This window comes from Passer domesticus, chromosome 2 (assembly GCF_036417665.1).
Source record: "Passer domesticus isolate bPasDom1 chromosome 2, bPasDom1.hap1, whole genome shotgun sequence".
Classification (NCBI taxonomy): domain Eukaryota; kingdom Metazoa; phylum Chordata; class Aves; order Passeriformes; family Passeridae; genus Passer; species Passer domesticus.
In genome coordinates, this window is record NC_087475.1 from 122,802,971 (window position 1) to 122,830,877 (window position 27,907).

Consider the following 27,907-nt stretch of genomic DNA (forward strand, 5'->3'; position numbering starts at 1 on the left):
CCAGAGCAGACAGTGCTGTGCTGGGCAAATAAAAGTGGTGGGAGGAGGAGAAAAGGGGGACATTCAGAGTGAAGGTGTTTGTCCTCCCGAGTCACCACTACATGTGACAGAGCCCTGCTCTCCTGGGGATGGCTGAACACCTGCCTGCCCATGGGGAGCAGGGAATGAATTCCTTTGTTTCCATCTATGGCTTTTTCTTTCCCTGTTAAACTGTCTTTATCTCAACACAGGTATTTTTTTTCACTTTTACTCTTCCAATTCTCTCTTCCATCCTATTGCTAGGGGAGTGAGCAAGTGGCTGTGTGGGGCTTGGCTGCCAGCTGGGATCAAACCATGACAGCAAGACACCTCCTTGCTGTATTATTTCAGTGTCTTTGCATGGTTGCTGGGAGTAAAAAAACATCCTAAATTCAGCCATTGGCAAAGAAAGCAGGAAGTTTTCTTCCAACACTATTGATTTTCCTCCTGGTACCTTGGGAATGAGAAGCCTCATGAAGGGGTCAAGGAAGACTCAACATCTGACACCAGGTTTTACAGCAGATATTAAAAATACACTCCCAACTGTGACTCCTGTCCTTAGCTAATCAAAATAAAACTCTCCCAACAAAAAGGACGACTTACAATGGGGTAGAAACACAATAGACTCAGAAAATAATTATGCTTCCCAATTCATCCCAGAAATGTAGGCAAATATTTAAAACTTCCTGTAAAAATAGGGTTCATGGTTATTTTACAAGGTAAACAGTGCTGGAAAAAGGACTGTGAGGTTTACATTTTATACCTTCAACAATAGTGTGCATACATATAGGGAACAAGGAAAGAACTGCCCCTAGCTCAAACATCCAGACCCACAGCACAGACATAATCAAAAAGGCTCGCTCTTTATTTTAAACATTAATAGAAACATTTTACACAGCACTGTTAGAACTATTCAGTACCTGCATTCCAGAATTGTGCCCAAAACTTTATTTTATAACTTTGAAATTAAAACAAAAGAAAGAAAATATCTTGCCCTTCTGCTGTATGATGTTCAAGGTTGCCCTGGATCGAAATTCCAAGTGCCTGGAGGAATTTACCAGCTTAACCAGGAGACGTGGCAATGCAAACAGAGGAAGATCAATGTGAGCCCTTAGGATACTTTGACAATACCACAGGTTGCAGCAGGGAGGATATGGATGCTTGTACTGCACCACAGGCAGCTTACTCTTCTGATACTCTGCAGGTTTAATACACAACCAGATGCACACACACCTCCACTCACACAAACCCTGGTCACACACAAAATAATAATAACAATAATAATAAAAAACATGAAAAGTGACCTAGATTTTTTTTCCCTTAGAGAGAAGATTCACACTCTATTTTTAAAAAAGGGGATAATACAAAATTGGCACAAGTAGAAGGAAACCTGGGGGCTAGGTCTAGCCCATCAGCTTCTAGCCTTCCAACTACAGCAAATACAGGGTGGGATGGGATGCAGCATTGCCTTCCAAGGGGCTGTCAGCAGTACAAGCTAGTGGCAAACTTCCTTCACTTGGAGTGACAAAGACTGTTTTTTATGGGCTGTGGAGGAAGGTCAGCATTAGATAAGGACACGAGGACCTTTCACTAGAGAAGAAGGGAGCCCTGACCAAAATAACCCTGAGTTTTTTTTCCAGCAGGGAGGAAGTGTGCTATATTGTGTGTTTGGGAAGAGCTGGCTCATCCATTCCCTAATTATTGCCCTGCTCATCCATTCCCTAATTATTGCATTACGGTCATGATCCTCTCCCTCTAAAACTTAACCAAGGGCATAGATAGACAAGGAGTCAGTCTGCCAGGACAAAAAGTGACTGATGCTGTGCTTAGAACTTCACCATGACTTCCACCCCTCCCAAGATGCCCCAATGCCACAAGCCTTCTGAGAAGAAAGCAGATGTTAATGCAGGAAAGAAGCTGCTAGAACAGCCAGCATCCCAAACATCAGAATAGTGTTTCATAACACCCCAGGAAAAAGCAGGATTTCACTACAGTAGAGACAGGAGAGGAAGACAAATTCTTGCTGTCAAAGTAGTATCTGAGCGAATCTTTTCCTGAACTCCATTCCTTTGGAAAGCATTGCTACAGATTTCTGGGCTTTCACAGTGGAAGCTGGAGACTGCTTCTGCCCTGTTCTTTAGGAAAGGCAGCTGAGTCTGCCTGCAACAGAGGCCTTTTCAGAGCTCTTCCAGAAAGAAAAACATCAGGCCAGAAAGAAAACTTGCTTTTACTCCTTCAGGCCAGAGTCTTTCAGAGGTTCATAGGTCTGGGGGTCCCAGTTTTGGAATATTACATGAAATGTCTTAAATAAAAACTTTCAAGCCCCAATTCTGTGAATTAAGCCAATTATGACGATGTTTCATACTCATCTTTCAAAAATCCCTGGACACCTCTATGCACAGAGATGTGACTGCATACATGTTCACACACAGGACACAGAGCAGCCTTCTGGAAAACCCCTTCACATCACCCTCAGAAAAAAGGTCACAATGCAAGACAGAAAAAAAACAATCCACACTAAGACAAAAAACCTTCATAGGCCAGATACCAGACCTGCAGCTCCCCTGGAATATGCAGTGGGATGAGCTAATAGAGAAGCAGATTGTCTACGACATAACTAATGTCTAATCAGGCAACAGCACACCACAGCCACTACCTTCCATGGATGCTCTTTTAGAAGCCATGGTAGGGATGGAGCTGTGGCCTCATCTCTGCATTTCTCACCCTTCTTGATGCAAGCTAAACCACGGCTGCAACGTCAGACTGTGGTGAAGTCCTACTTCCTCGTTGGTTTGTACACAGTATCTTTATTCTGACCTTTATTGCTTAGAACACCAGCCATGCTGGGAAGACAGAACTGCCTGGCAAAGATGCTCCTCCCTCTCAGGAGCCAGGTCAGTGTAATTGGAAGACCAAAGCAGGAGTTCCATACTATAGCACCGAGGAATAGGTCTCAAGCCCACGGGGAAAGCCCCGCTGCAAGCCCATGCTCAAGACCAGGGCCCCTGGAACCTGAAGGATTCTTGCTGCCCTCTTGGGCTTGCTCTCATTCCTACCCTGAGCTGCACTGCAGCTACTGCAGATCTCAGATTCTGCTCACAGGTTTGAGGGTTACCAGTGAGTGACTGGCAGAAGCAGCACTGGAGTCTGGTCTGTGCATTTGGTAACACATAGTTTACAAGTCTCTAAACACGATCACTTGGCCAACTGCAGATGAAGATCCATCTCTCATTATTTTCATCGGTCACACCATCACCTGGGGAGCAAGGTCTCCAACCTCCCTGATGAGGCCAGCAGAAGGCTGAGCCTTGTCCCTAGATACCACGTGCCCCCCTGCCACAAGCAGAACAGGGTCTCAGGCACGATGTGAGCAGCTGTAGTGGGGAGAAGAGAAGGTGGAAGAGTGTAGGAGAAGGTGGCCATAGGCAGACATCCATCAAATGCTTGTCTGAGAATTGACTCTTCAGGGTTGCCAAGTTAGTGTCTACTCATCACAGCTAAGAGATTTGAGCACTGAAGATAAAAGGTTTTTAAAAAGTGCTTCAAAGACCTCCACCAGGCAAGTTACATGTCAGGATTAACTGCAATCTCTTGGAAAGCCAGGGAAGAGAAGGCATGCTGACAACCATAAAAGAATTCTTTTCCAGAACAGCCTCACGATGGCTCCAGCACAGGAACCTTCCCCAGCCATCAACCCAACACAGAGAAGTCCAAGGTGAAAAGAGAAAGGGAACATGATTGTGTGATGGGGACAGAGGGGAAAGGCAGATTGGTTAATACAGTGAAAGTCTAACACTTTTACCAGCCTCTTTCCCATTCATCATCCTGCCCACCTTGCTTTCATACAGGGACATCTTTCCAAAACCACAAAGAGGGGGGCAAAAATCCAATTAACAAATAAACAAAACATTGATGAATTTTGTCACAGGGCCCTGCTGAAAGAAGGCTCAACAGTTTGCACATTAGAAGGACATGATCCCTATGCAGAAAGTGCTGCTGGAAAAGGGGAACTCCCAAGTTGCTAAATATGGCCTGATTGTTCTCAGGACATGATGTGTAACCAGGAGAAGCTTGAGGTCCAGGCTGAAATCAGAGAGCAAACGACTGTCTTGTCTGGGCCTGCGAGCAAGTGTCTCAACACAATCCAAGAGCCCCGTGAGTCTCTCTGAAATGCAAGTGTGTCCAGCTCAGAGCTCAGTCCATCTCCATCGACATCAGCCGGCGACGCTCTCGTCTCGTTTCCTGCACTTCCTTCTTGCAGCACCAACGGGAGCTGCAGTAGCCAATAAGGCAGGACAGGAGTCCAATGGCAGTGGCCAGACCGATGCCAATCAACAGGGGGTACTTGAAAGCATTCAGAACTGAAAAAGGAAGGCAGAGTCATTAGATATCACTGAGAAATTCAGACATCCCCTTTATTTCTGCTTGACTGAAAAAAGGAGAAAATTCCACATTATTCAGTCAGGGGCAGATTAATCATTTCAGAAAGAAATTACACTCATTTTCCTTCTTGATTTTCATCTTCCCAGATTTGAAAAATTGGTCTTTTAGTCTCTCCCTTTCCTCTTCACCCTAATTCTTCTTCTATAATTTCAAGGCCTTGAAGAGGCTGGAAGCACCAGCAGAACCTTGGAGTGACATAGCAAAGTGGAGTTTATTTCAAGAGTCATCCTCTCACACATTTCTCCAAACAAAATATTGGATCGTTTCCCCATCAGAGTGTGGCTGCATTCTTTGTAATGCTTTTCCAAAAAGCAAGGAGTGGACTCCTTTGTGCTCTGAATTATTAGAATTACTATATATTTACCCTATCCAATTATTAGAATTACTATATATTTACCCTATCTAATCACCTTCAAAGCTGTTGCTTAAACAAAAAAAGAAAGATTTTGAATTACCTACTGCTCAGTTAAAAGGCAGTAAGAACTGAAAGGGGTTTGGAAAGTACAGTTATAATAGTTATCAGCACAGTGGGGAGAACAAAAGCTTCTTGTTCATTTCAAGTTCATGGAACTTCCAAAAACGACCTCTCCTGGAAATATCAAGAAAGCAACTAGTTCAAAACCCCTCCTGTATTCATTTTACTCCTTAGCTGAATTCTGAATGCAGTATCTAGTGTGCAACTTCCTGCTCACGAAGTCTAGCAACACTTGCAACCCTGGGTGGAAAGGAGACAAGGCACAAAGTGCAGGGAGCAACATGCCTTGTCATTAGAGAGGGAGGAAGGACTCAGAGCTCTGATTTTTCTCTTCTCAGCTTTGACACTAACCACAATGTGACTAATTCACACACCCCATCTGCAAACCAAGGCTTCCTCCAACAGGCAGCAGAAGGGTTAACACTTGAAGAGAATGCTCTGCCCTTGACTAAAAGATTCCTCAGCTATGGAAAACATCACCAAGAGGTGATCAGGAAAGAAAATGCTCCAATCTTATATCTATCAATTGTGTAGGCAGAACAGATTCTTCTACTCTGAAGAATCTTCAATCAGAAATTGCTAACCATAAAAAAAGATGACAAAATCTAATGAGATTACCAGAGGCACCTTTAAAAGTAGTTACGGGGAATGTTTGCCACAAAAAGACATAATAAGGTGTTAAAACCCAAACTGAGTAACACATGTTTCAGTCTCTCACCATCCATTTTCACGGACAGAAAGATGGGCTTGGCTTTGATGTCAGGTTCCCGCTGCCACACACCCGTGGCAGACCGCACCCACGGGGTTACCACGCAGTAGTGGTTCCCAAAGTCGTGGTCCTCGCAGCCGTGCACGCGCAGCCGGAATTCCAGGGGGCTGATCCTCTCCAGGCTGAGCTCGCTGCTCCCGTTCCTCCTGCCCTGTGTCACAATCCCCCTGCGGTCCAGCGAGGCCAGCAAGATGGGCTCTCTGTCCAGGGCAAAGGAGCGGACGGCAAACCAGGAGACATCAAAGGACATATCATCTGTGTTTGTGGACAAAGAAGAATTCAGACGTGTTGGTGAGTCCTGAAAAGCATTCACAGCGCCATTTCTCAGCAGAAAGGTTAATCTGTAAGCAACACAATGGTCTGACAACAGAGCGGGGGAAAAAAGAAGAAAACAGAAAGAAAAAGAGAGAGTCTCCGGAACATGTCCTTTCTAGGAAGATTCAAGCAATGAACTGCAATGAAATGCATTGACAGGAAGAATGGAGTTATACAGAAAGGGTGACTTACCACAGGGATGACACAGAAGTGATTTCTTGACTTTCTGCCTGTTATTCTGAAATTTGTATTTAACTCTAAGTTTTTACCAAGCAGGCTTAGTATCATAAGAAGTTCTACAGTTATGCTGCACCTATAGTGAAAGGAAGTAGTAGAATGCTAGATATTTGCTAGCCGAGAGTGATTTACAGTCACTGTCTTCATGAGGGCCTACACAACCACAAGATCAGAAGGCTCTATCCCGAAGGCTCCTTCCTTATATTTAGAGTTTGCCTAAATTAACACATATTCTGCACAGTGCACAAAAAATACCTGCAACACTACAAAACATTCAGGAGCAAAGCCTGACCATGCTGCTTTTATACTTTTCCCCAGAGTTGCGGGTTACTGTGACACATCAGAATGATGCCTTGAACGAGTTTCACCACCCAAAGACACAGTCTATAATATGGATTTGCAGGAACTTACACTTTTAACACAGCTGACAGGTAGTCAGAGTCCATCAGCACATCCAGCTCGCTGTGTGCTCATGCAAGGTCCTATTGATCTCATTAGCAGATCTCAGTCCTAAGCCTATTAGGCAGATGTAGCTGAGTATCAACTTTCAAAAGCACCGCTATTCTTTGCTATCATGAGCCCAGCCACACCTGTCAGAGTCTGAAACCTGGCATGACCCACAGCACAGGCAGGAAAGCCTGCTCACTTGTTTCCTCACAGGTCTTCCTTCCTGGCACATCACAAACCAAGGGGCCTGAAGTGGAAACAGCAGTTACTATTTCTGTCCTGAGTCTGGAGTACTGGTACAGCGTGTGCACACCTAAGGCAGTCCCAGTGATTCTTGGCAACGTATCAAATCTCCATTTTCTAGTATTGAGAGCTCTGAAAAATACAGTACTAGCAATCTGCTTTGAAACTGATCTTCTGGCTAACTGAGTTTGCTTTTCTCTTAAACTTTCACATTTGACCTCCAGGCTAATGGAATAACAGAAGCCCCAAGCCTGATGTTGTACTGAAATTGTTTACAGATCTAAGTGAAGATGATTTTTATGTCTATCAGGCAAGCTAGCACTTTGGAAAAGAAGGGAACCTCCATATTTTAAAGTAAAGGGACAGCTCTTTTACTTGAAGTATATTATCAGCTGGCCATGTGGGACATTCCTCCTTACTGCAGACAAAAAAGCCAAACAAACCAGTGTTTGGGGTATAATTAACTCCTTGCTAAGGTGCACTGGTTTTACACACATCTCCAGAAACAAAAAAATATGAGAAAGCACATATTCCTACCAGAGACAGTGTCTGACCAAACTGTTTTGGGACACCAGCCAGTTTCCTGCCCTGCCTGCCACAGCCTGGTGTTCTGGGCAATGCACAGAACCTCGGGAGAGCACCTGGTCTGCTTTGCAGCCCTACAGCAGGAGCAAGTGTCCCAGTCCTACATGGGGTTCAGCACAGGTCACATGGACCAGCAGCCCTCAGAGCAATCCCTCTTGCCTCTCATCCTACAAATGCTACTATGAGTTACTTGGCAAAGCACTCAGAGCACTTCCCTTGAAACCAAAGTTAATAAAAATTACCATAAACACATGTTCAGTCAAAGAGACCAAACTTTGACCTCTGCTCTGTGCACTCATCCAAATATCTATGGGAAACAGGGCCTCTGCTGGAGAGAGCTCTGTTTATAGAAACCACTCTTCATCCCTGCTGTCTGTTTATGCCAAATATAGTAATAGCACTGGTCCACGGGCAGTCACATTGGGAATGACCAATTCCTTCCAAAGATCCAAGACTGACTCTTGCTCTTGTGTTTCCAGGTGCTGTAGGAGCATATGGACACTTTTTAGGCTAGGTCAAATTATACTTAACACACCCCTGACCTTGCTTAAGCAATAAATTTAGATATTAAATGATGATAATAATATTCTAGTCTTCAGATCCTCAGGCAGCTTTGGAAACTTCCTTCTTTTGCATCTCAGATAATTTGAGGTTCCTGTCCCTTCACATGAGTACAGGCACTTGCTGTCATTTTGAAATATTTGAATCTATCTTCTGTAATTACAACGTGGAACAACATTATTATGCCAACATATTTTATTAGCCAGTATACAGTTTGCAATTAGTGACTCACTACAGACAGTCAGAGGGAGGATTTGGCTCCGAGCACTCTGCCACTATCCTCCTTCAAATAGCTTAATACAGCAAAGTCATCTGATTCATTTCTATATATCTCTGGATTTCATGCAATAAAAACACAGACAAATTTAGTAAAGCCAGGACATAAATCAGGTGCTCTCCAAATATCAGAGATGAACATGCCTAGCAGCTCCCAAGTGCTAATAAATATGTAGATTCACTGACATGAAACAGGTCACACACTAGGCATCTGCCTCATTCCACACACCTCACATCAATGTTGATGAGTCACTCTCAATTTTTGACCCAAATCTACAAAAACTCCGCTTCAAGAACCAGACTCACACTCAACCAAGGTTTCTTTTCCTGTTTTTTTCTGTGCCACAGTCAGTAGTGTGGGACACCTGGCCAAGGTGCCCCACAGCAAAGCGTAACATCCCAGTGCCCACAAGGGCATCAAGGACCTCAGTGCCACCAGGACATGCAACCCTAAAGGAGCAGAGAGCACTGGGAGCTGGCCACTTCAGAGCTCTGGGAGCAGAGTTAGCAGTGCTGCTGTGCTTCCTCCCCTCCTCAGCCAGTGAGGATCATCAACATGTAAAGCACATCTTTACGCACTTTTCGATTTGACACACAGGGCTAAGCTGTCTGGGTCTTAGCTACTTCCCTGACCAATCACTCCTCAAAAGAGGGAATCCTATTTCTAGACCAGCTTCTTAGGAACCATACACTTCCACTGCTTAGAATGGAGCTCTCTCAGCATCCTGTTACAGTGCTGAATCACAATTTTGAGACCCTTTTTGTTTACTACATTTAAATGAGGTTGAATAGGGCTTCCTAGAGAGCTGAGCAAACCACTTCAAGCCATATAAGGGGTAAACAAGCTGGTTTTGTTAAATTCTCCAGAGTGCCCATTGGGTCTGGCTGGAGCAAATAAAAAAAACCCCACATCTCCTTTCAGACACAGTAAGTAATACTTTTAAATCCCTAAGCACACAGCCCAAGAATGGGTGAACTGGGAAGTCTAGAGAGATCATTTGTGAAAATGTGTATTCAACAGAAGTATCAGAAGCAGCTTTTATATCTTCAGGGCACAGAAGAACTACTATTCCCCACTGACACACACACATATTCCCCTCGTATCAATTCAGAACACCAACCACAGCTGCCAAACCAAAGGAGCACTTCTTTAGATGGAGCAGTATCTGCCATGTACTGGGCTTAGTAACACACACTCGATTTCAGCGGGTCTCAAAGAAGCAGAGGAAATTAAAGCATGTAGCAGTCACGCCAAAACCTTTTCTACCCTTTTGAAAATTTCCCACAGGGTGGATACACACAAACACACACTGAAAGCATTGTGAGCTGCCTCCATCAGAAAAAGGTTCAAACCATAAGTGATGCCTCTAGAATAAAAATAAATTTTAAAAAAAAGGATCAATCTAACTAACAAATGACAAAGATAACTGGTCATTTAACTTTTCTTCAGCTCCTTGGAAGCACTTTATTTTTCTAATTGTGCATACAAAGAGGGAGAAGAGGTGGCACCTGACACCAATGTACTACAGGAGCCATACATACAAAGTTGAGTGCCTGTGTGCTCAAGAGAAGAGCTGCCTGGCACACCAAATACATTCAAAGGATGTGCATCTAACAGGATATCTTAGGAAACATCCTGCTCCTCCTCTGCTCACAGGGGATCCCACACCACAGCCCTGCAGCAGGTCTGACACAAGAAGTACAGATGGCCTTGAAAGCCACCGCACCCCTCAGAAGGGAGTCAAATGCATTTGCTCTTTTCTCCTTTCTCATCACATTCCCAAATGGAATGACCATGTTTGTACTGCAGTCATCTGTTTTCTTCCAGAAGATGCTGATAACTCTTGCCTTGTTTCTTTAAATGCCAGGTGTAGGCTTTCCCTAACAGCATGCCTCATGTCCCCAGTGGGATGAGACAGCCCTGTTATTTTCACAGTCTGTCTAACATTTGGCACTAATTTAAAAAGCAAGTCCTCCATTCCAATTGTGAATTAAATTGTGATACTGACACAGCATAAAGACAGATCAAAGATGGGACACAGAAGAATAAGGCTACCAGTAAGGAACTACATGTTTGCTACCATACAAGCCTTCAGCCCTTCCTCTGACCTGCTCCATCAGCCCCCTCCAGCTCCCAAGGCCAAGAAGGCAGATGGATGAGGGAAGTCTGCACACCCTGCATCAATTCCAGCTGTTCCCTGCAGCTCTTCTGCCAGTCTCATCCAGAGGACCAGCAAGGACTGTGTTTCATCACACAGCATAACTGGTTAGGCCCCAAATCCTGCTCATCCTGCAACTGGGGGCTCAAAGCATGGACTGAGAAGCCCCCTCAAAGCCTGCCACAATGCCACATTTTACTCCACTCTAGGTTTACTTGTCTGTGCCTCATCTGCCCCATTACAGACTGAAAAAGAAAGAAACCAACCAAACCACCAACATGAAAGAATCAAGATTAAAAAACACCACAGAGGTCTGCCATGTCCAAGATGACATTACCCAGCTATGGAACAGATTACAGTGCTGACATTTAAGACTCTGCTCTGGTTGCCCATGACTGCTGGAAACAGCATCATCTCCAGCTCCAGGGATAATCTATCAATTCAACAGACACCCACAAACCCTTGTGAAGTTGCCAAGTTAAGTTTTAACTGTGCTGTGGTGAGCAGCTCCTCAAAAGGCAACACCTTTTTACTTCAACCTTTTTGATTATTTTTATACTGTCCGTGTTCCTACCAGTCTCAAGGTACCAAATACACACAAATCCATCCCAAACCCTACTGCAGTGAAGCCCTGACAGGAGAGCCCCACTGCTACTAAGTGGTCTCTTTTTTTCACAGCATGGTTAAGGCTGGAAGGGACCACTGGAGGTCATCTGGTCCAACCTCCCTGCTCAAGAGTTATCCCAGAGCATATGACACAGGATTCTGTCCAGAGGGCTTTTCAATCTCTCCAGAGAAGGAGCCTCCACAACATCTCTGGACAACCTGTGTTACCCTCATAGTAAAGAAGTTCCTCCTCATATTCACAACTTGTGTTCCAGTTTTCAAGTTTTAAGTGAGTGAGGAATGCTGAGGCCTCTTTCATAAGGCAACGCCGAGCTTATTTAGGCTGTCGAGCACCCGCAGAAGCAGCAGCTGCTCCCTGTCAGCAATTATTGCTTTGGAAAGGAAAGCAGCTGCTCTGGGTACTGCCTCACAACAATACCTGCAAGAGTTTGAGCACACCTCAACGTGGAAGAGGCTTCCTGCTGAGCAGAAGCCACAGGACAGGCTGAGGTAGATGCACAGGCACACGTTGCTGCTTGCTGTGCCCAATATCCCAGGCTATGAGTCTTTTGACAGAAATAAATTTTACTCAGCTTTTCCTCCCTACTAAGCATTTCAATAATACAATCTACAGACTTCTATCATTTTTTCACAGGCAGCACACGACTGTAATCTAGCAAATTGCTTCCCTGCCACGCTCACATTTAATGTAGAACAGACATCTTGTAATTTCAAAGTGATGGGCCTTTACTAAGCCTGGTACCTCATCTCATCAGCCACTACATCATAAGTAATATTTTCTGTACAGCACCTCTTTTGTAGTGGTTTATGTGTAGGCTTTTAAGTTTGGCATAAATCATTATAACTTTATGTTTAGATATATTCACATATATTTATATTTACATATATATTAGTAGATTTATTTTCAAGAGATGCTTATATCCATATACATAATGATTCAACTGACTCCAAACCCAAATTTTGGGTATAAGAAAGAGAGTTACTCTTACAGCATTTTGATGAAAAGCAGCTCAGACAATGCTTGGCAAGCAGCTAGCTTTTGAGCAAATCTCTAAACTTTTCAGCTCTCCATAAAAATTTGCTTTTGTGTCTCCTACCCTTCTCACAGGAATGAGGTACTGTATTTCTTTCTTCCACATAAAAAAGGATGCTCAACTCTGAAGGCAATGAACATTCCTTTTGGCATTTAGGCTGCAGCAGTCAATTATTACGATTTTTAGATTTACCTTAAGCATTAAATTCACTCTCAAGTGAGAAGCTGACTGGCCAGGTGTCTAAGATTTCTTTACAGATGACCATTTTCTTCTAAATGGTTTAGCCAATGGCTCTCTTTTCCATTTAGAGGGAATAGGAGTAGTTCTCATGGCCCACCTGATGATTGTAGGTTGAGATTACCTGCAGTGGGGTCAGTTGGTGGGGACAGCAGAGGGGGATTTGATGGTAAGAACATTTTTTTCCCTCTCCCCTTATGAGGTGAAAAAAAAACTTGCTTTAAATTGAGCTGTATAAAAACAAGCACACTGTCCTGCTTTTATCTAGTTCTACAGAATTGTTGGTTCTCAGCTCTCCAGCCTCACTCAAAGGACATAGGGCTGTAACTTCTGAAGGCAAACGAGTTACAGGTGAAATAATTTTGCTGAAATACCTGGCTCAAGTGGCATTCCTTCCGTTGTGACGATGCACAGCAAATCTGCCACCTCACCCTGGTAAATCGTTGGGCTGTCAGAATGCACCGAGACATTGAACACAGGACCTAGAAAAGAGTAACCACAGTTAATCATGATGGGCTTTATTTCATTGTCCAACACCTTTCTTGCACATTTTTGAAGTATCCTCTCCTAGTCTGTGAAGTAGGGATAAGCAGCAATTTAAGTTTGTTGTAAAATAGTTGTTCATTGTTAGCCATTTAATCCTGTATTAAGACAAAGTACCCAAACCATCAGACCTTTCATCCAACACAGAGGCTGCTGCCCAAATCTGCATTCTGCTCTCCAGCACAAAAGGAGCTGGTCTTCCACTGGTGACTCCTTTAAGAGCATGGGAGTTCAGATCTTCAGGCTAATCCAGAATGGATCTTTTTGTTGAGGCTGTTAATAGGAATTCAAGTTAAAGCAAAACAGTATCTTAACAATACCAATGGCTCTACACTGGAACAGACAATACAAGTAGTACATCTGATAATACTTTTTTGTGGTTTTTCCTTCAGGCTCTGCCACAGATAACTTCTTCTGAAGATGTCTGAAAGCCCAAGGGTACAGTAACTCCCTTCAGCTGCAAAGTGGTGATGATATCAATGAAAACCATTAGGCTGTTTTGAAATACTCAGATACCATGACAACACTGTGATGTTTTAAAAGACTTCTGACATGCATAGGTTAAAAAACCAAAACTTCCCCGAATTTTGACAACAGCTGCATCTCTAGTGCAAAAGTAACAAAATCACAACTCCTCAGATATGCCAGCATTGTTAATACTCTCTATTTCACAGGGCAGAAACTGAACAATGTACCAAAATACCTCTGTGATTTCTCTTGCTAATCAAGGTGAAGGAGACAAGTAGAAGGAAAGCTGATCCCAACAGTGACCTCCAGGATGACTTTGGGGGAAAGAGCCAGGGAAGCCAAGAAGAAACTTGGGACTCAGATTAAAGTAACCCTTTTTACACTCCCTAGACTCCCATTATTACCTAGCTCACCTACTTCTGGCACAGCAGCAGCAGCAGCAACAACAAGCAGAGAAGGGTGGCTTGGGAGGAAAGAAAAAACTGTTTATTTGCTCTCCTCCACTCTCAGCTGCTACTCTTTTAATACAAGAACCCTACATTTCAAATCCACTGAAGATCAGTAGCAAACAATGCTTTTAATGAAGAACACTTTAGGAAATCATCCAAAACAACCACTTGTACCTTGCCCTCTCAACAGGTTTCTACACTTATAGCTCACTACATAGCACACACCACACCATTCCCAAACTGAGATTGTGGAAAGAAACTTGGATGTATCATGAAGCTAGAGCTATAATTTTTGGTGCAAGTTTTCTAGACTCAAAGGCCTGACTTGTTTTGGTCAACAGAAAATACACAGCACGCTAAGAAATTCATTCCAACTACAGCACAATAATTACTTCTCCAGCTTTCAAAGTCCCCTCTCTCCCAGTTTCCACCAGCCGTCTGCTCTGCCCCAGAAGCAGTTGTACTTTTGTACACAAGGGTAGTATGCAAACATACAATCTGAGAGTTAGACACCTATTTTGACACTAGAAGATCTTTCTTAAAGTTAACACTGCAAATTACCCCCCCAAACAAACATAAAAGGGTGGTAGAGATGCAATAGAGGTTATAATGGATCACCAACCAAGACTCCTACATGTTTGTGCTAGAACACATTTAAGGAAACAAGAGACCCAGAATACTGAGATCAGCTGCTCAGGTAGTGACTTCACAAGCAGACTGCAGCCCTACCTTAACCTCAGCATGATGGGATCCTTTTCCTAGGAGATGAACAGAGATTAATCTGAATGCTTCCTCAGCATCTGTCTAAACTGGTTTTGTGTGAATTCAGTCTGTTTCCTGACATTCACACACACACACACACCAAACTATATTCCCCTTGCAGCCAATTTGATTATTTGTCCTCAGAGAAATCAAGACATTTTCCATCCACTTGTTCAGAGTTGGGCAGACAGAAGTTTAAGGTCCTAGGGGATTAAAGGCAACACAGACCAGGGCACTCCAGCCAACTAGAAGCAGAAAAATCTCAAGCTGTGTGTGAACTGTCAGAGAAAAGAACTAAAGAGACTGTCAAAATCTGCTGGGAACATCCCTGCATTCCTAGCACAGTCCCTCTGCAGCACTGATCAAAGGCAGAACAGCACCATACTAATCCTGATACTGGCCATAGCTCAGAGTCTATCCTAAGTCTACCCTGCAGCAAGTGAGGTGACATCACATCAGGAACACAGGGCATGCCCTACTCCAGCAGACAGGCTGGATGCTGGGATGAGTTGAGCAAGAGAGATGAACTGCATGACACCAACTCTGTCAGGCTAAGGATGGGCTACCTTAAGCCTGCCCTGGCAGGTTAAACAAGAGGGCACATGGGATTTTTCAAGCCTTATTTCTAGGCTGAAAGTCCAGGAACCTCCTGCATTGAATAGAAACTGCCTTCAAACCTTGGCAAACCAACAAACCACTGATGTGGAGTGGAGTCAGAGCATTTCTGGCCGCTGGATGTCACAAGGGTAAAAGCTGAGCTTGGAAGTAACTCAGCCAAGAAAGGCTGTGGATCATGGAAATGCAGCCCTCCCAACACACTCCTCAGTTTGGGTCACCAAGCACTTCTCCACTGGGCCTTCCACATGAAGAGCCAAAACTTCCCAGGCAGGAAGGCTCCAAGGCATCAGCTGCACTGGCATTTCAGGATTGTGCTTTCCCTTGGTAAGGCACAAACAGTTCTTTCCCTTTAGGTATTTCCCTAGCAGGTAACATTTCTTGCAAATTACCTTTTCTACCTCCAGGGAGAAATCACTGTCCTGTGCTAGAACTGGATATCGATAGTCAAGATGTGTGTTGGGGGTTGTGTTCTTCCCTCTTCAGCTGAAGAGGGAAAAGAACATTTAATTGTTTTTTAAAACCTAAGCAAGATTAATTACAGTGAAAGTTCCTCAGTTCAGTCTCAAAAACTGTGTGGCTGCAACTTCCTAGCATTATATGTCTTCTTTGGGGGTATCTCAGGCTTTCTGCCCACATGACCCATGCCCTGGGCCTCAGGCTGCCCTCAGGCATGAAAGGACAGAATAAAGCACCTTCAGAGATTTATTGCCCCCCTTAAAAAGCCTGAAAAGGCAGGAGGCTGTCTGAGTGCCCCATTCACCCACCCAGTGTTCAAGAAGCCCAGGATCTGGACCACACCAAGCAAGGCTCAGAACACAAAACCCAAGCACTTTTCTCAAGTTTTTGTCCTCCAAGACAAAACAAAAAAAAACAAAACCAAAAAAAAAAACAAAAAAAAACCCAACCAAAAAACCAAACTAACCAACCACAAAAAACCCCCACAAAAAAGAGGCCAAGCATCTCACTGCCAAGGTTACAGATACGGGGATGTGGTAAAACAGGCAGCTCCCAGCAGACACTGATGACACTGGCTCAGGGTCTCGGCACCGTCACGCTCAAGCACTTTCAGTGTCACTGGAAGGGTTGGGGAGGTGACAGGAGCCCTCTCCTTCAGTGAGATATGAGTTCATGCTACATTAACACCGAGAAAAACAGAACTCTGCAGATAACAGATGAGGTGGCTTTGGCCATCTTGCCACCTGCATTTAACAGTTTGAAATACTGTAATTGGCACCTACTGGTCACTCGGGAGAATAAACAAACCAGAGTTTAGTTTCAATTGCAGGGCTGACAGATCAAGCATGACCTGTAAAACTCATCAAGAACAAAGCAAAGTTAAATGCTGAAAAGCTGTTCATGAGCTTGAATGCTGAGAAATAACTGGATTTTAATAACTTCAGATTTGAAGTTAAGTGTCATTCCCTCAGATAATTTGGAAGCTAAAGAGCACAGATTTACAAAACAAACCAGCACTCCCAATTCTAAGAGCTAAGCATCATAAATTGCCATGTTTCGCTGAGAACTTTGATTTAAAATAAGCCAAAATATCTGTTCCTCACTATAAATAAGGCCTTATGTAAGCCTAGATAAAACCCCTAAAAGAAGTTTTATTTATTAAAGTAATAACAATTTTATATTAAAAAGCATCTGCAGTTAGGATGGTAAGAGTTCTCAGAGCATTTCTTGACTCCTGAACACTTGAAAAACACTACACAACTTTAAACAGAAAGTGAAGAAATTGAGGTTAGAAGTTTACTGGTACAAATCTAGAAGTGCTTAAAGAAAAACCAGGTTCCAGAATCAGGATTTGTTCAGTGTACTTTTCTCTGAATGTTCCCTTTTATAATAGATCTCAATGCTCAAACTGTTGATTTCATGTTACCAGGAAGGTAACTCCAGGAGCCAGACCCTACAGTGATACAGTTTTCAGCTGAAAAGTGCTATGCTAATTCTTCTACACACTAAAATGAAAGGAAAAAGTGTTTGTAAGCTGAACCAAGATTTGTTTATTACTTTGTGCTCAGTCAGATTCACACTGAAGGGGCTTCAGGGTGGAACAGAGGAGTTCAAGTTGATCGAGTTAATTTACTCAACTTAAGTATTTACAAATTGGAGACAAATTCTGAGCCCCCTTCACCTGATGTCACCTCATTTTCTCCCTGCTTTCCTTCCCTGCCCAGTAATCCCAACACTTTCAATCTGCAAGAAAAATGGGAAAAGGAAAGAGAATAAACCAAGAGCCAGTTAAAACACAGTTCTGTAACAGAAGAGGTCCTAATTATCTGGGGTCCTAGGTGATGTTTTGTCTTCTTTGATTATCATTTCACCCTGTACTTCTCTGCAGAAACAAGGTCTAGTCTCCCCACAGACATGAGCTACCTTTATTTCCCAGCCAAGTAGAGAAGAGAAAGGTCAAGTAATCTGATGACAACAGAGACCTGGGGCAGGCTGCTCCCCCCAAGGAGCCCATGCCCAGGCCATTATCAGGGGTGCTGGAATTCCTGCACGCATCTTCCCTGCTTCCAATCACACCGCACCACAGACCACAACGGGAAAAACAACTGATGCAACCCACGAGCTCTGCATCGTCCAAAATATTACTCATCTCTGCCCTGGCACCAAATTGTTCACTCTTCAGCTGAGAATTCCATGACCTGCTTTTCTCCAGATAATAAGTTTCTTCACCTTCACTTTTCCAGACCCCTGCCCTTTCCCAGTTTCTTCATGAAGCTTGTTCCCTAACAAGCTTCACCCCAAGCCTCATAATGGCTGTTACTGGAAGAAGCCCTCAGTAGTTAAGTCCGTGGTTTCTACTTCCAGCTACAAATTAATGCACACAGGCACAAAGGCACACAATGACAAAGCACGTTCCTGCCCATTAACAGTGGCTGGAAAATACCAGCCTTTCTTGCCAAAGAGTTTCTGCTGCACTGCTTTTCATTCATTTCCGTGATTAAGCTTTCTTTCCTTTAAGAATCTTTCTATTCGCCCTTCTTGAAATTGAGTATCTCTCGGGGTCACTGCAGGGCATCATTTCATTTTAATTGCAAGTTCAACATCAATACTCAGCTCATATTTCAGCAGCTCTTGGTTTATCTCAGCTTCTTCCAAAGTGAACGATAATACATTGCTGTGCGATGAGCTCACATGCAGATGTAATCCAGAGTTGAAGATTTCATTGAGATATTTCCCTTACAAGTTCTCTTTTATTTTTGCCTCTCCAGAACTTTCTACCCTCTGCTGAATGGCACAGAGCAGAGACAGCTCAGAGCACAGCCAAGCTCCAAATGGATCTCTCTCATAATACACTTCGCAATGTGAGATTAAAAGCTTCATTCTCCCTGCTTCCTTCAAGGGAAAGGAAAATAAGTCACTTCTGTGGAAATCCTTGAGTGTATAGTGGGCAAACACATTCTAAACACTAACCTAGTTTGTCCAGTTCATGATGAAAGGATTTGAAGATTGAAGGACATATGCCAAAACAGAGTTTATGAAGATGTCTTCATACACTGGCTTGAGAAGAACACGAGCGACAGAAGCCTGGTGTGTTCCAAGCTGAAAGAAAGGCTCTGTACACATGCATCAACCAATAGCTCAGGAGGAGAGAGGATGCACTGGAGTAGAAAATGTGCAATGAAATTAAGAGAACATTTCAAGACAGGCACTGGCAGCTGCTCTTGTTCCTCACATCACTGGGCAACCTTTTAAAAAAGACATGGCAGAACCTCTCTGTCCTAGACTGGGAAGAAAAACAAAAAAGTACTGACGAATATTAAATTCTTCATATGGGACAGCTTTCCCTGCCTGCCAGATAAGCTTATTTTGCTTACAGCAGCTGGACATACAGAAGGCATTCGTTTTATGGAACTGGTCTAGTGATCCATGTTATCCATGAGGTCATACCAGAAGATTCACAAGATCCTCTCTGGTCCTTAAATATATCCAGCAGAGAACAATCTGCCATTGATTGAATATTTGGCCTAGTAGTCTCCTCCTCACCACACTCCCAGTTCATATGGTCCAGTGGACAAAATCCACATTTCCCTTTTTTTAGTTCAGGGTGTTTCAAACACCCTTTACACCAGCATTTTAGTCATCACCAAATTGAATAAATACATCCGTCTGCAACAGCAAGTGGAGAAAGAAGAGAGGAGATCTCTGCTTGCAGCCAGCAAGTTCTGCCCTGAATGGAAAGAATCCGAGCAAGACATTTTCCACAGATGTTCATGAAAAAAACATTTCAGAGCACTGCCACATTTCAAGCCTATTGTGGCAGGAAACACTGAAGTTTCACATGTGCAGTCCCCAGCTCATATATGAAAAGCTCACAGGCCCCTGCCACTCAGAGATCACATTGCACAATATGTATGCACGCTTAAGAGCTCCTCTTTGAAACATCACTCAGCTCAGAGAGATCTGGGAGAGAGTCAAATGAGAGAGAAGGATTTCCAGTCCCAGCAAGCCTCACCATCCCCCATCAAAGGGGAATCAATAAAAACAACTGAGAAAGAAATTCCTCCTAGGAGTAAAAGCTTCACGTAAAACCCTTTAAGGGCTTCCTTTTGCTGAAAATGCTGCTTCCTTATTGATCCCTTCCCCACTCCAACAGCCATGATGGAAGCTGAAAATGCTGCCCAAGCCCAAGATTTCAAAGTTCGGAGGAGACAGGAATACATCCAATTTTTCAAAATTACACTGCTGTATATATTCCCTCCAGCAGTTATAGATAAGTTGTCTCTCTGTTACACTTTGAGAAATCAGTGCAATTGACTCCTGAACAGTTTTCCTATCAGGGACAAATACGTATAAGATACCACACCCCACCCTCCCTACAATTCAGGATTTAGCACACTGGTGCCCCCAGGTTTTGGGGTGTTTTTTCCAGTTGCCTGGAAAGCTGCATGCCCCTCTTTTTTCCCTGCACCTTTCCTGTTAGTGTCTTCCCTCCAATTCTGAGGAAATTCTCCCTACAAATAATTAGCTCCCTCAGCAGTTCTGCCTTTCACTATGCCCATTAGGGAAATTCTGGCACCAACTTATTTTTCTGAAGAACAAGTTTGACAGCTGCTTGTGCCACAGGATGCAAGAGAAGGGTGTGATATCTGAGCTGTGCTTTCATAGCTGCTCCACAACTTTGCCATTTACCTCTGGCTCCCTGACTCAGTCTGCATCAAAGACAGGAGGCTTCAGCAAACAAAACCAAAGTAACACACCCAGAAAACATCTTCTGTCTTGTATACTTAATTCCAGATGATTTCCCAAATAATAATTCCACAGTTAGTCCATTCTAACTGTGCTCATCACATGTTCTCATCGTGCCCAGGGGTGAATATCCAGCAGGGATATCTGAGTAACAACTGAAGGACACAAAGTTCATCCATCAATTAAAGAAAATTGCAGGTATTTCAAAACAGATTTTGCTACATGCCAAGATTATTTTGGGAAATAGCACTGCAGCAAATAGTGCCTGGGATCTCATTTCTTTCTTCATTCTTTTGTAAAGAATGAAAGGCTGACAGGGCTTCAGGACCATCCCTCCCCCTGCTCCAGCCCTGCTACTGGAATTCACACGTTCCCAGGGCACTTCTACACGCTGCCTCCCTTTCTTCACTCCACGCTCCAGAAATCCTATCTGGGTGGAGGGGCTGGGAAGAGAGGCTGACAGCAAAAAGAAGTCAAGACTACAACACGCACGCTTCCCTCCCTCGCATTGCTCGCAGGGTTCCCTCTGAACCCTGGGTGTCAAAGCATCCCAACAAACTTTTTGGATGGGAGTTCAAAGTGACACGAGACCAGCAGTATTGGGAGAGGCACAAACCACCACTTTTGTGCAGGAAAGCCTCCGCATAGGAGCTTGGAGGGGCAGGGTGGGGTTTTGTGCAGATTCCATTCTTGCTGGTTTCTTTTATCACCCCCTTTGCAAACACTATTCTCCCACTGTGTCTGACCCAGATATGAAAAGTAATAAGGCTAAAACTGCAGCCCACTAAACCATCTTGAGAAATTACCTAAAACTGAAAGAAGCTGAGTTAATGTCCTCTGTCTGGCCAGCTTAGATCAAATCTACATCTCAAAGCTTCCTATGAAGTGATGTCCTCTTTGCCAGGCTGTCCTCCTACGATCTGCCCTTGTCCTTTTCCCAGTGTGCCATATAAGCAAGTTCAGATCTTAGGAACCACATCATCTAGAATAATTACTTTAGATGTGGATGCAGCCAGAAGTCAGGCTGCTCTTGCCTAGACACAGACACATCTCCTAAATATGCTACAGCCTGTTACTACCAGCAGAATATGAGCATGAAAGCCCTACCAGCTCAAAACCCCACCAGCTTGGTTTATCAGATCATGAGAGGAGCCCTTCACTCCTATGTGCACCAGTGTTATAAAAACACCTCCCACTGTACTTCCCAACAATATAACATGACAGAAGTCAGAGTGAATATGCATCTCTGATGATCCAAATCAATGCCATCCATCTCTCCCTCCATCCAACACAGTATTAGGACAGGCACATTTCTATAGAAAAATCTTAACAGGCAGGCTTAGTTACAGCTGAAGGTAAGGGTTTCAGCAAGCAATTGAGGAACAGGATGTCCTTCTCCGTACTGAAATTCCTCCCAATTTGTGGAGCTTTGTAGCTCAGCCACGAGGGACCTCTAAGGTCTTGCAGTGGCAGGATACACTTACTGAGATGGCTGAAATGTTACCCTGACCTGACCATTTTCTGCAATTACATCAACAGTGAGGTGTGCTCAGGGAATTTAATGCTATGCTAATAGAGTCTGTTTTGGAACAGAAATCCAGTTTATATTAATGTTCTTCCAGAGCAGCCACTACTAACAATCTAGTGATACAGCTGGCAAATGCAGCAGCAGTTGCTCCATACTGAGAATGAGCTCTGAGCCTGCAGGACCATAAAAGCTGCATTAGTAGAGAAAAACCCAGGGGTTATGATTACAGCCAATTCATTAAACATCTTTCTGTAAACAATCAATAGCACAAAGGACACAAGTACCACCAAAGAAGACAAGCACAGCTCTCAGCCATCATACCATTTGTTCCAAATAGTAGGTATTTCTGAGACACAGGGATATCAAAGGGAAAGCGCCACAGAATTCCCTCCCTCTCTGGCTTAGACAGACGGCTGCCAGGTTCTGTACCAACCTGATGTCTGGAAGTCTATCTGGATAGGGTTGGATAAGCCATTGACTGCTTCACGCCACATGCCCCCACCACCCGGAGACCAGGCGGTCACCACGCAGCGGTAGAGCCCAGCATCAGAGATCTGGGTCTGATACATCCTGTAGCGGAACTCGTTCTCCTGGACCTTCTCCAGCACCACCCCATCCACGCGGGTCTGGTCCGTCCAGTCTTCCAGCCGCACCACGGAATCCTGGTTCAGGGAGATGATGCGAGTGGTTCCGTTGGGGTTCGACTGGTCCGCGAGGGGCTTCTCGGCTGTGATGAGGACGGAATAGCGCGGCGTCTTGATGTTCTTGGAGGACACCTTGCACGTCATCTCAAAGGTGTGGCCCGCTACAAAGAATGGCTTCAGTTTCACCGCCTCCACTGTAAGTGTGTAATCTGAAGAGGGAAGGAAATAAAGCAGCAAGAGAGGGTTAACAAACAGGCACAGGTATTTCTGCAGCACCATTCGACCTAGAAGAAGACAGACAGGCAAAGCTTCTTTTTTGGAGGAACAAATCCCAGCACATTTATCTAAACATGTGGACAGCCTAGAACACTACTCAACGGAGATGCACAAATACAAACGCCAAACACTGAAAGGATAATAGGATACACAACTTGTAACAAGACAGGATCCCCAGGATTGCTTTATTCAGGAATAAAGATATTAGACAAGATTCGGAGTCCCAGTTTTATACTGGATCTGGAAGGACACCCTCAATGATGGGGTAATAAGAGCGCTGCTGAAATACTCATGACTAATGACAAAAGCTGCCACTTGCTAAATTGGCATCACGTAGTGTAGCATCTTTTATTTCCCTTGAAAATCCACCCTAACAGCATTCCTAACGGCAATCCAGACACATTCAGCTGAAAACACATGACAGAAGTTGGTGGTAACAGAAGTCTCCACCCCAGGCATCCTCATACAGATTTACACACACCTCTGCCTCCGTGTCAGTCTTTCCACCCCTTGCTTCTCATACATTTACTTGCATACAAGCCTAGCAGAAGTCTTGCCATTTCCCATTTGACATCAAGCATTCCAGCAACACTTACTGCTTAGTTTCCTTCCATTCTTTACTGTCTCCTCAATCCCAAGAATCCCTTAATTACAGGGTTTAGGAAAATTACACATCTCGGAGCACAGCTCCAAGACACACAAAATACAAGCTCACAGTGAGAAACTGAGAAAATGAGGAGTGACTGAAATCAGAATCAGATAAAAAGAAAGGGAGTTGCTAGTTTCCTGGCATTGTGATGAAAAGACACCCTGTACATCAAGGTTCTTCTTAAGGAATGAGGGGCTAGGACAGAATACATAGAAGAACCAGTATTGCAAAAAGACAGCCAATCCAATTCTCTGGACTGCCTTTGCTGCACCATATTCTCCCTTCCCTCCTTTATTAAAAGAAAAAAATAAAAGAGTGCAGACCTGTTTAAAAGCTCCACAGAACTTCTTTATGTAGACAAAACTTTTCAGGAAAAGGGAAATAAGCAATGGTGAGATTGAAACACATTTCCCAAAACTGAACTTAAATGCAGTAATATTTATGTCCTCCCCACAAGAGCAACAAGATACTTGTCAAGATTACATTTTGCAGTGTTTTGCCTTCAAGCAGCAGTTTTCACAATGAGTAAACACAGCCCACAAGATGAGAAACCCGGTATGACAACTTTAAATCAGTACTGTATAAAGCAGATCACAGTACAAAGCTATATAAAGAAACAGCAGGAGCAGTGAAGGCTGAGATGCTTCTAGTGGTCTAGCTGAGCACAGGATTATTTGATACTCCACACCAAACCCCCCTCACACTTCCACCCACTAAGCAAGTGACAATACGAGAGCTGCACATTTAGGCACTCAGGGTACAATCACAAATGAAGTTGTATAGCATCAGAGTCATTCTCCTCTCCCTTGTGAAAAGACTCATCAGATATCGGATTCCAGACTTCAAATCCTTTTTTTTGTCCTCATTCTGTATCTATGAGACTCTGATATTTCCTTCTTCATACGGCTGCAGTATTTAGGAGTCCAGCACAGATCAGCTTTTCACATATTTTTAGGAATATAGTAGGCAATTATATTTTGTCCCAAAAGCAGAAGCACAAACAGCTAGTTATACTTTTCTGGCACATATTGTTGCTTTCTAGGCCATATGAGGAGGCTCTGGGCAAAAATCCCTCCTTATTTAAATGTTCTTTACATTGTTGATCTTCACATCAGAACACTGGGTCCTAGGCACCAGAAAGGAAATCTTACATTGGGTCTCTGGTATATGTGCTTAAGATTAAACACCCTCACATGTTCAGAGCAGTTCAGCTTCAGCTGAGATAACTCTCACTACTACCTGGGCTTCAAACGCCTTAACTTCCACTACTCCCTGAGCCACAGTTAAGGCAGCAGCAGAAAGGGCAGTGCCTTGTCCCCAACAAGGACAGAGAAAATTTTGTTCCTAGATATCCTTTATTGCTTTTCCATCTGAGGGCAATAGCAAATACTTTTTACTAAGTGTTTCTGCTAAAGGAAAAGGAGAAAGGAGTAGCAGTAGCATGGGACAACAGCAAAAATGTCACTGGTAGAATGTGGAAGAGAACAAATGAAGCCCAGAGATGCAGCTGGAAAACAGTGATAGAGTTCAGAAGGGTTAGAAATTAGGATGCTGACTGGAGAACAAGGAGATATGTTCTTATGAAAGTTCTTTTAAAGCATTTTTCTACCTTTAAAAACCCCTGAGATCCTTAGTTTGGATGAACACACAAGACAGAGGCACCCCCCTCTTCTGTTAGACCACTAGAAATCTAGAACAGAATAGAGAAGGGGACACACAACCCATCACCTACAGGTGCTGAATATTTCCTTTTGCAACAAAGGCAAAACAAAAAAGATCAAAGGGATGTTTCTGTATGTGCCATAATATTAGAGACCTGCATATGTAGCAAAGTTAAACAACAACAACAAAAAGGCTCCATATCCTATCAACTAGAAAAACCTGGATCACTATTCTTAATATGCTGGTTCTGTGCCAATATTGTTCTTCTTCAGTAGCAGCAGATGAAATGTAATTAGCACTCCTTCACCCCCACCTATAAAAGCATGTAGCTGTCTGTGTGTGTAAGAGTCCACATTATGAAAAAGAGGGCAGCCCAAAGATCTGGCACTTATCTTAGAAATTACAGTAATCTGCACAGAAAATTAAGAGGGAATGGAAAGTGTCTTCATGTTTCCTGTGTTAGCAGAAATTACTCATCAGATCTTGAGCATAAGATGAGCCAGAGAGGTCAAATGAATGTTTTCTTCCAAGAACTGCAAGCTAAGGTCTCATTTCTAATCTTTTGGGAATTGCCAAGGAAGCAGTGTGTGTCTTGACCACTACTCCACACACTTGCCTGTCTGCATACACACCTGCAGTCCCCTGTGGAGTCTCATCTTCTCATAAAGCTCCATGAATGAAAAGCACAATAAAACACACCCTGCTTGGTCATATACAGGAGGCTGCAATCTGCAGTTTATTCTGGAAAGCAGTAGGGGAAGAGATCCTAAGTAAACCATACCCAAAGCTTGGGCACTATTCCAAGACCGGGCTAGCAACAGAAGAAATCCTAGCCAAATTACTCAAATAAAATTTGAGTAAACTGTACTTTGGAGCCTGGCAGTGCAAGCTTCTGCCTTCCATCACTGGCCAGTCCAAGTGGTTAAGCCACACTGTAATTCTCCCAGTGCTCTTCTACCACAAAGTGTGTGCTCAGCTTCAAGAGCACTTCCTGGGTAGTGACCAAAACCAGTTTTCACCTAATCTACAGCAGGCAAATTTCTAGAGAAGCCCAACAGCTACAAGCTCAAGGAGGCTTTAGAATAAACAGCAAACACCTTCCCTGCACTGCTTTGACTGCAGCTGGAAAAGCAGCACACTGGCCAGGGCTGACAGCAATATTGGAGCCTCATGGTGCTGCTTGAGGCTGCCGACAAGAATCCTGGTGCTCATAAAGGTCCCTCCATCCCCCAGTGCACTGACAAGGCTGCAAGTGCAGGGAATGCAGCAGGCATTAAGGCAGTGACAGCTTTGCCATGGCAGGAGGTGGCTGTACGACACCCTGAGGTACAACTGCGGCCCCAGCAGCTCTGGAAGCACAGCAGGCACACCAAAGCCTACACCTGAACACAGAACACACACCTGGCTGCAGGAACTCCTGTCCCTACAGCCAAACTGGCACATGCACACTCCAGCATGGTGCCATGGGGATTCTGTGCCCTGTGTGTCTGTGATACATCAGCAATGATAAAGAAAAGTAGGGGGCAGAAATATTATCTGTTCTCTATTTGCAGGACTGTCTGAAAGATTAAGGCACCCTTGCTCCCAATTAAGTGTGATGGGAGGGCCTAGGCAAACGCTTAGGACAAGTAATATTATGTAAAATATAATTATTTTGTAAATTAAAGAAAGAAGTATTAACAAAACCCCAAATAATAGTACCTTTGGGGTTTGGAATTTCAATTAAAAGATAATGTTTTCTTCTGCTAAGTACTCCATGCAGATCCAAAGCTGACAACACTGGTTTAGGAAAAAAGCATTGATTTTTTTTTTTTTTCAATGCAAACAGTATCTGCGTTCCAAATGTAACTCATATTCAAATAAATAAATAAAATTATCTTTTAGAATATCAAACTTTTTTCTGGGTTGAAAAGCATTTACAGAGCTAGTAAAAAAAGGTTTCATCCCTTTTCACTGACTGGAATTTATACTCTAAATCAGCAAAACGTAATACAACTGATGTTTTTAATTTCTGAGATGAGACAGAGATGCCTTTGTCACCTTGGCAGGGGGAGAAGTAGAAGAGGGGAAGAAACATCAGGCAGACTATGTCAAAAACAATGGTGATCTATGATAGCAATTGGCTGCATTTGCAAAGCTGAGTAAGCAGAAAGATGTGTGAGCATTATTGGCCCCTGTAGAATAAAATAGAAAACAGAGACAATAAAACCCCAAGTTCAAATGGGCAAACACGTAACTTATTATACAATGCACAAAAAAGGGTTTTTTACATATTTACATGATGTTTACATTTTGAATTAAGGCTCTGAACACCCCTCTTTGCTGAGAGACCCACAGACACAATACAAACCCATTTATCCTTTCTCAAGAACTTAGAACAATTGTTTTCAAAGTGAGATTTCTCCAACATCCTCCCCCAAAGCAGTGCTCTAAAATCAACAAAGAAGATGCAAGCAATGAAATAGATGGAAGAAAAGTCTCTGTATAGGCATAAGCTATGCAAGGAAGAGGCAAATTTCTGTTCTCTCCTTAGGCAAACACGTGGGAGCCTGGCTGCTGGCTTTTATAAGCACTGGGAGCAGTTAGGGACTCAAATCACCAGAGATACTTGTCAAAACAACAGTCAGAGAGCACAGGCAGCAGCAGATTAACTCCTTCATAGCTGCTGGCTACAGCACTG

At 43.5% G+C, this 27,907-nt stretch overlaps 1 protein-coding gene across 1 annotated transcript in view; it reads right to left on the reverse strand.

Moving 5' to 3' along the window:
* Positions 1–862: 862 nt before the first annotated feature.
* The window catches only part of PTGFRN (prostaglandin F2 receptor inhibitor), a 65,616-nt gene continuing 38,571 nt past the window's right edge, over positions 863–27,907 (reverse strand). Inside the window, exons 6-9 of the mRNA XM_064411026.1 lie at positions 22,430–22,849; positions 12,801–12,908; positions 5,655–5,960; positions 863–4,379 (exon numbers count right to left, since the gene is read on the reverse strand). Coding sequence (XP_064267096.1) covers positions 4,213–4,379; positions 5,655–5,960; positions 12,801–12,908; positions 22,430–22,849 — 1,001 coding nt within the window. The 3' untranslated portion in view covers positions 863–4,212. The remainder of the gene's footprint in view (positions 4,380–5,654; positions 5,961–12,800; positions 12,909–22,429; positions 22,850–27,907) is intronic.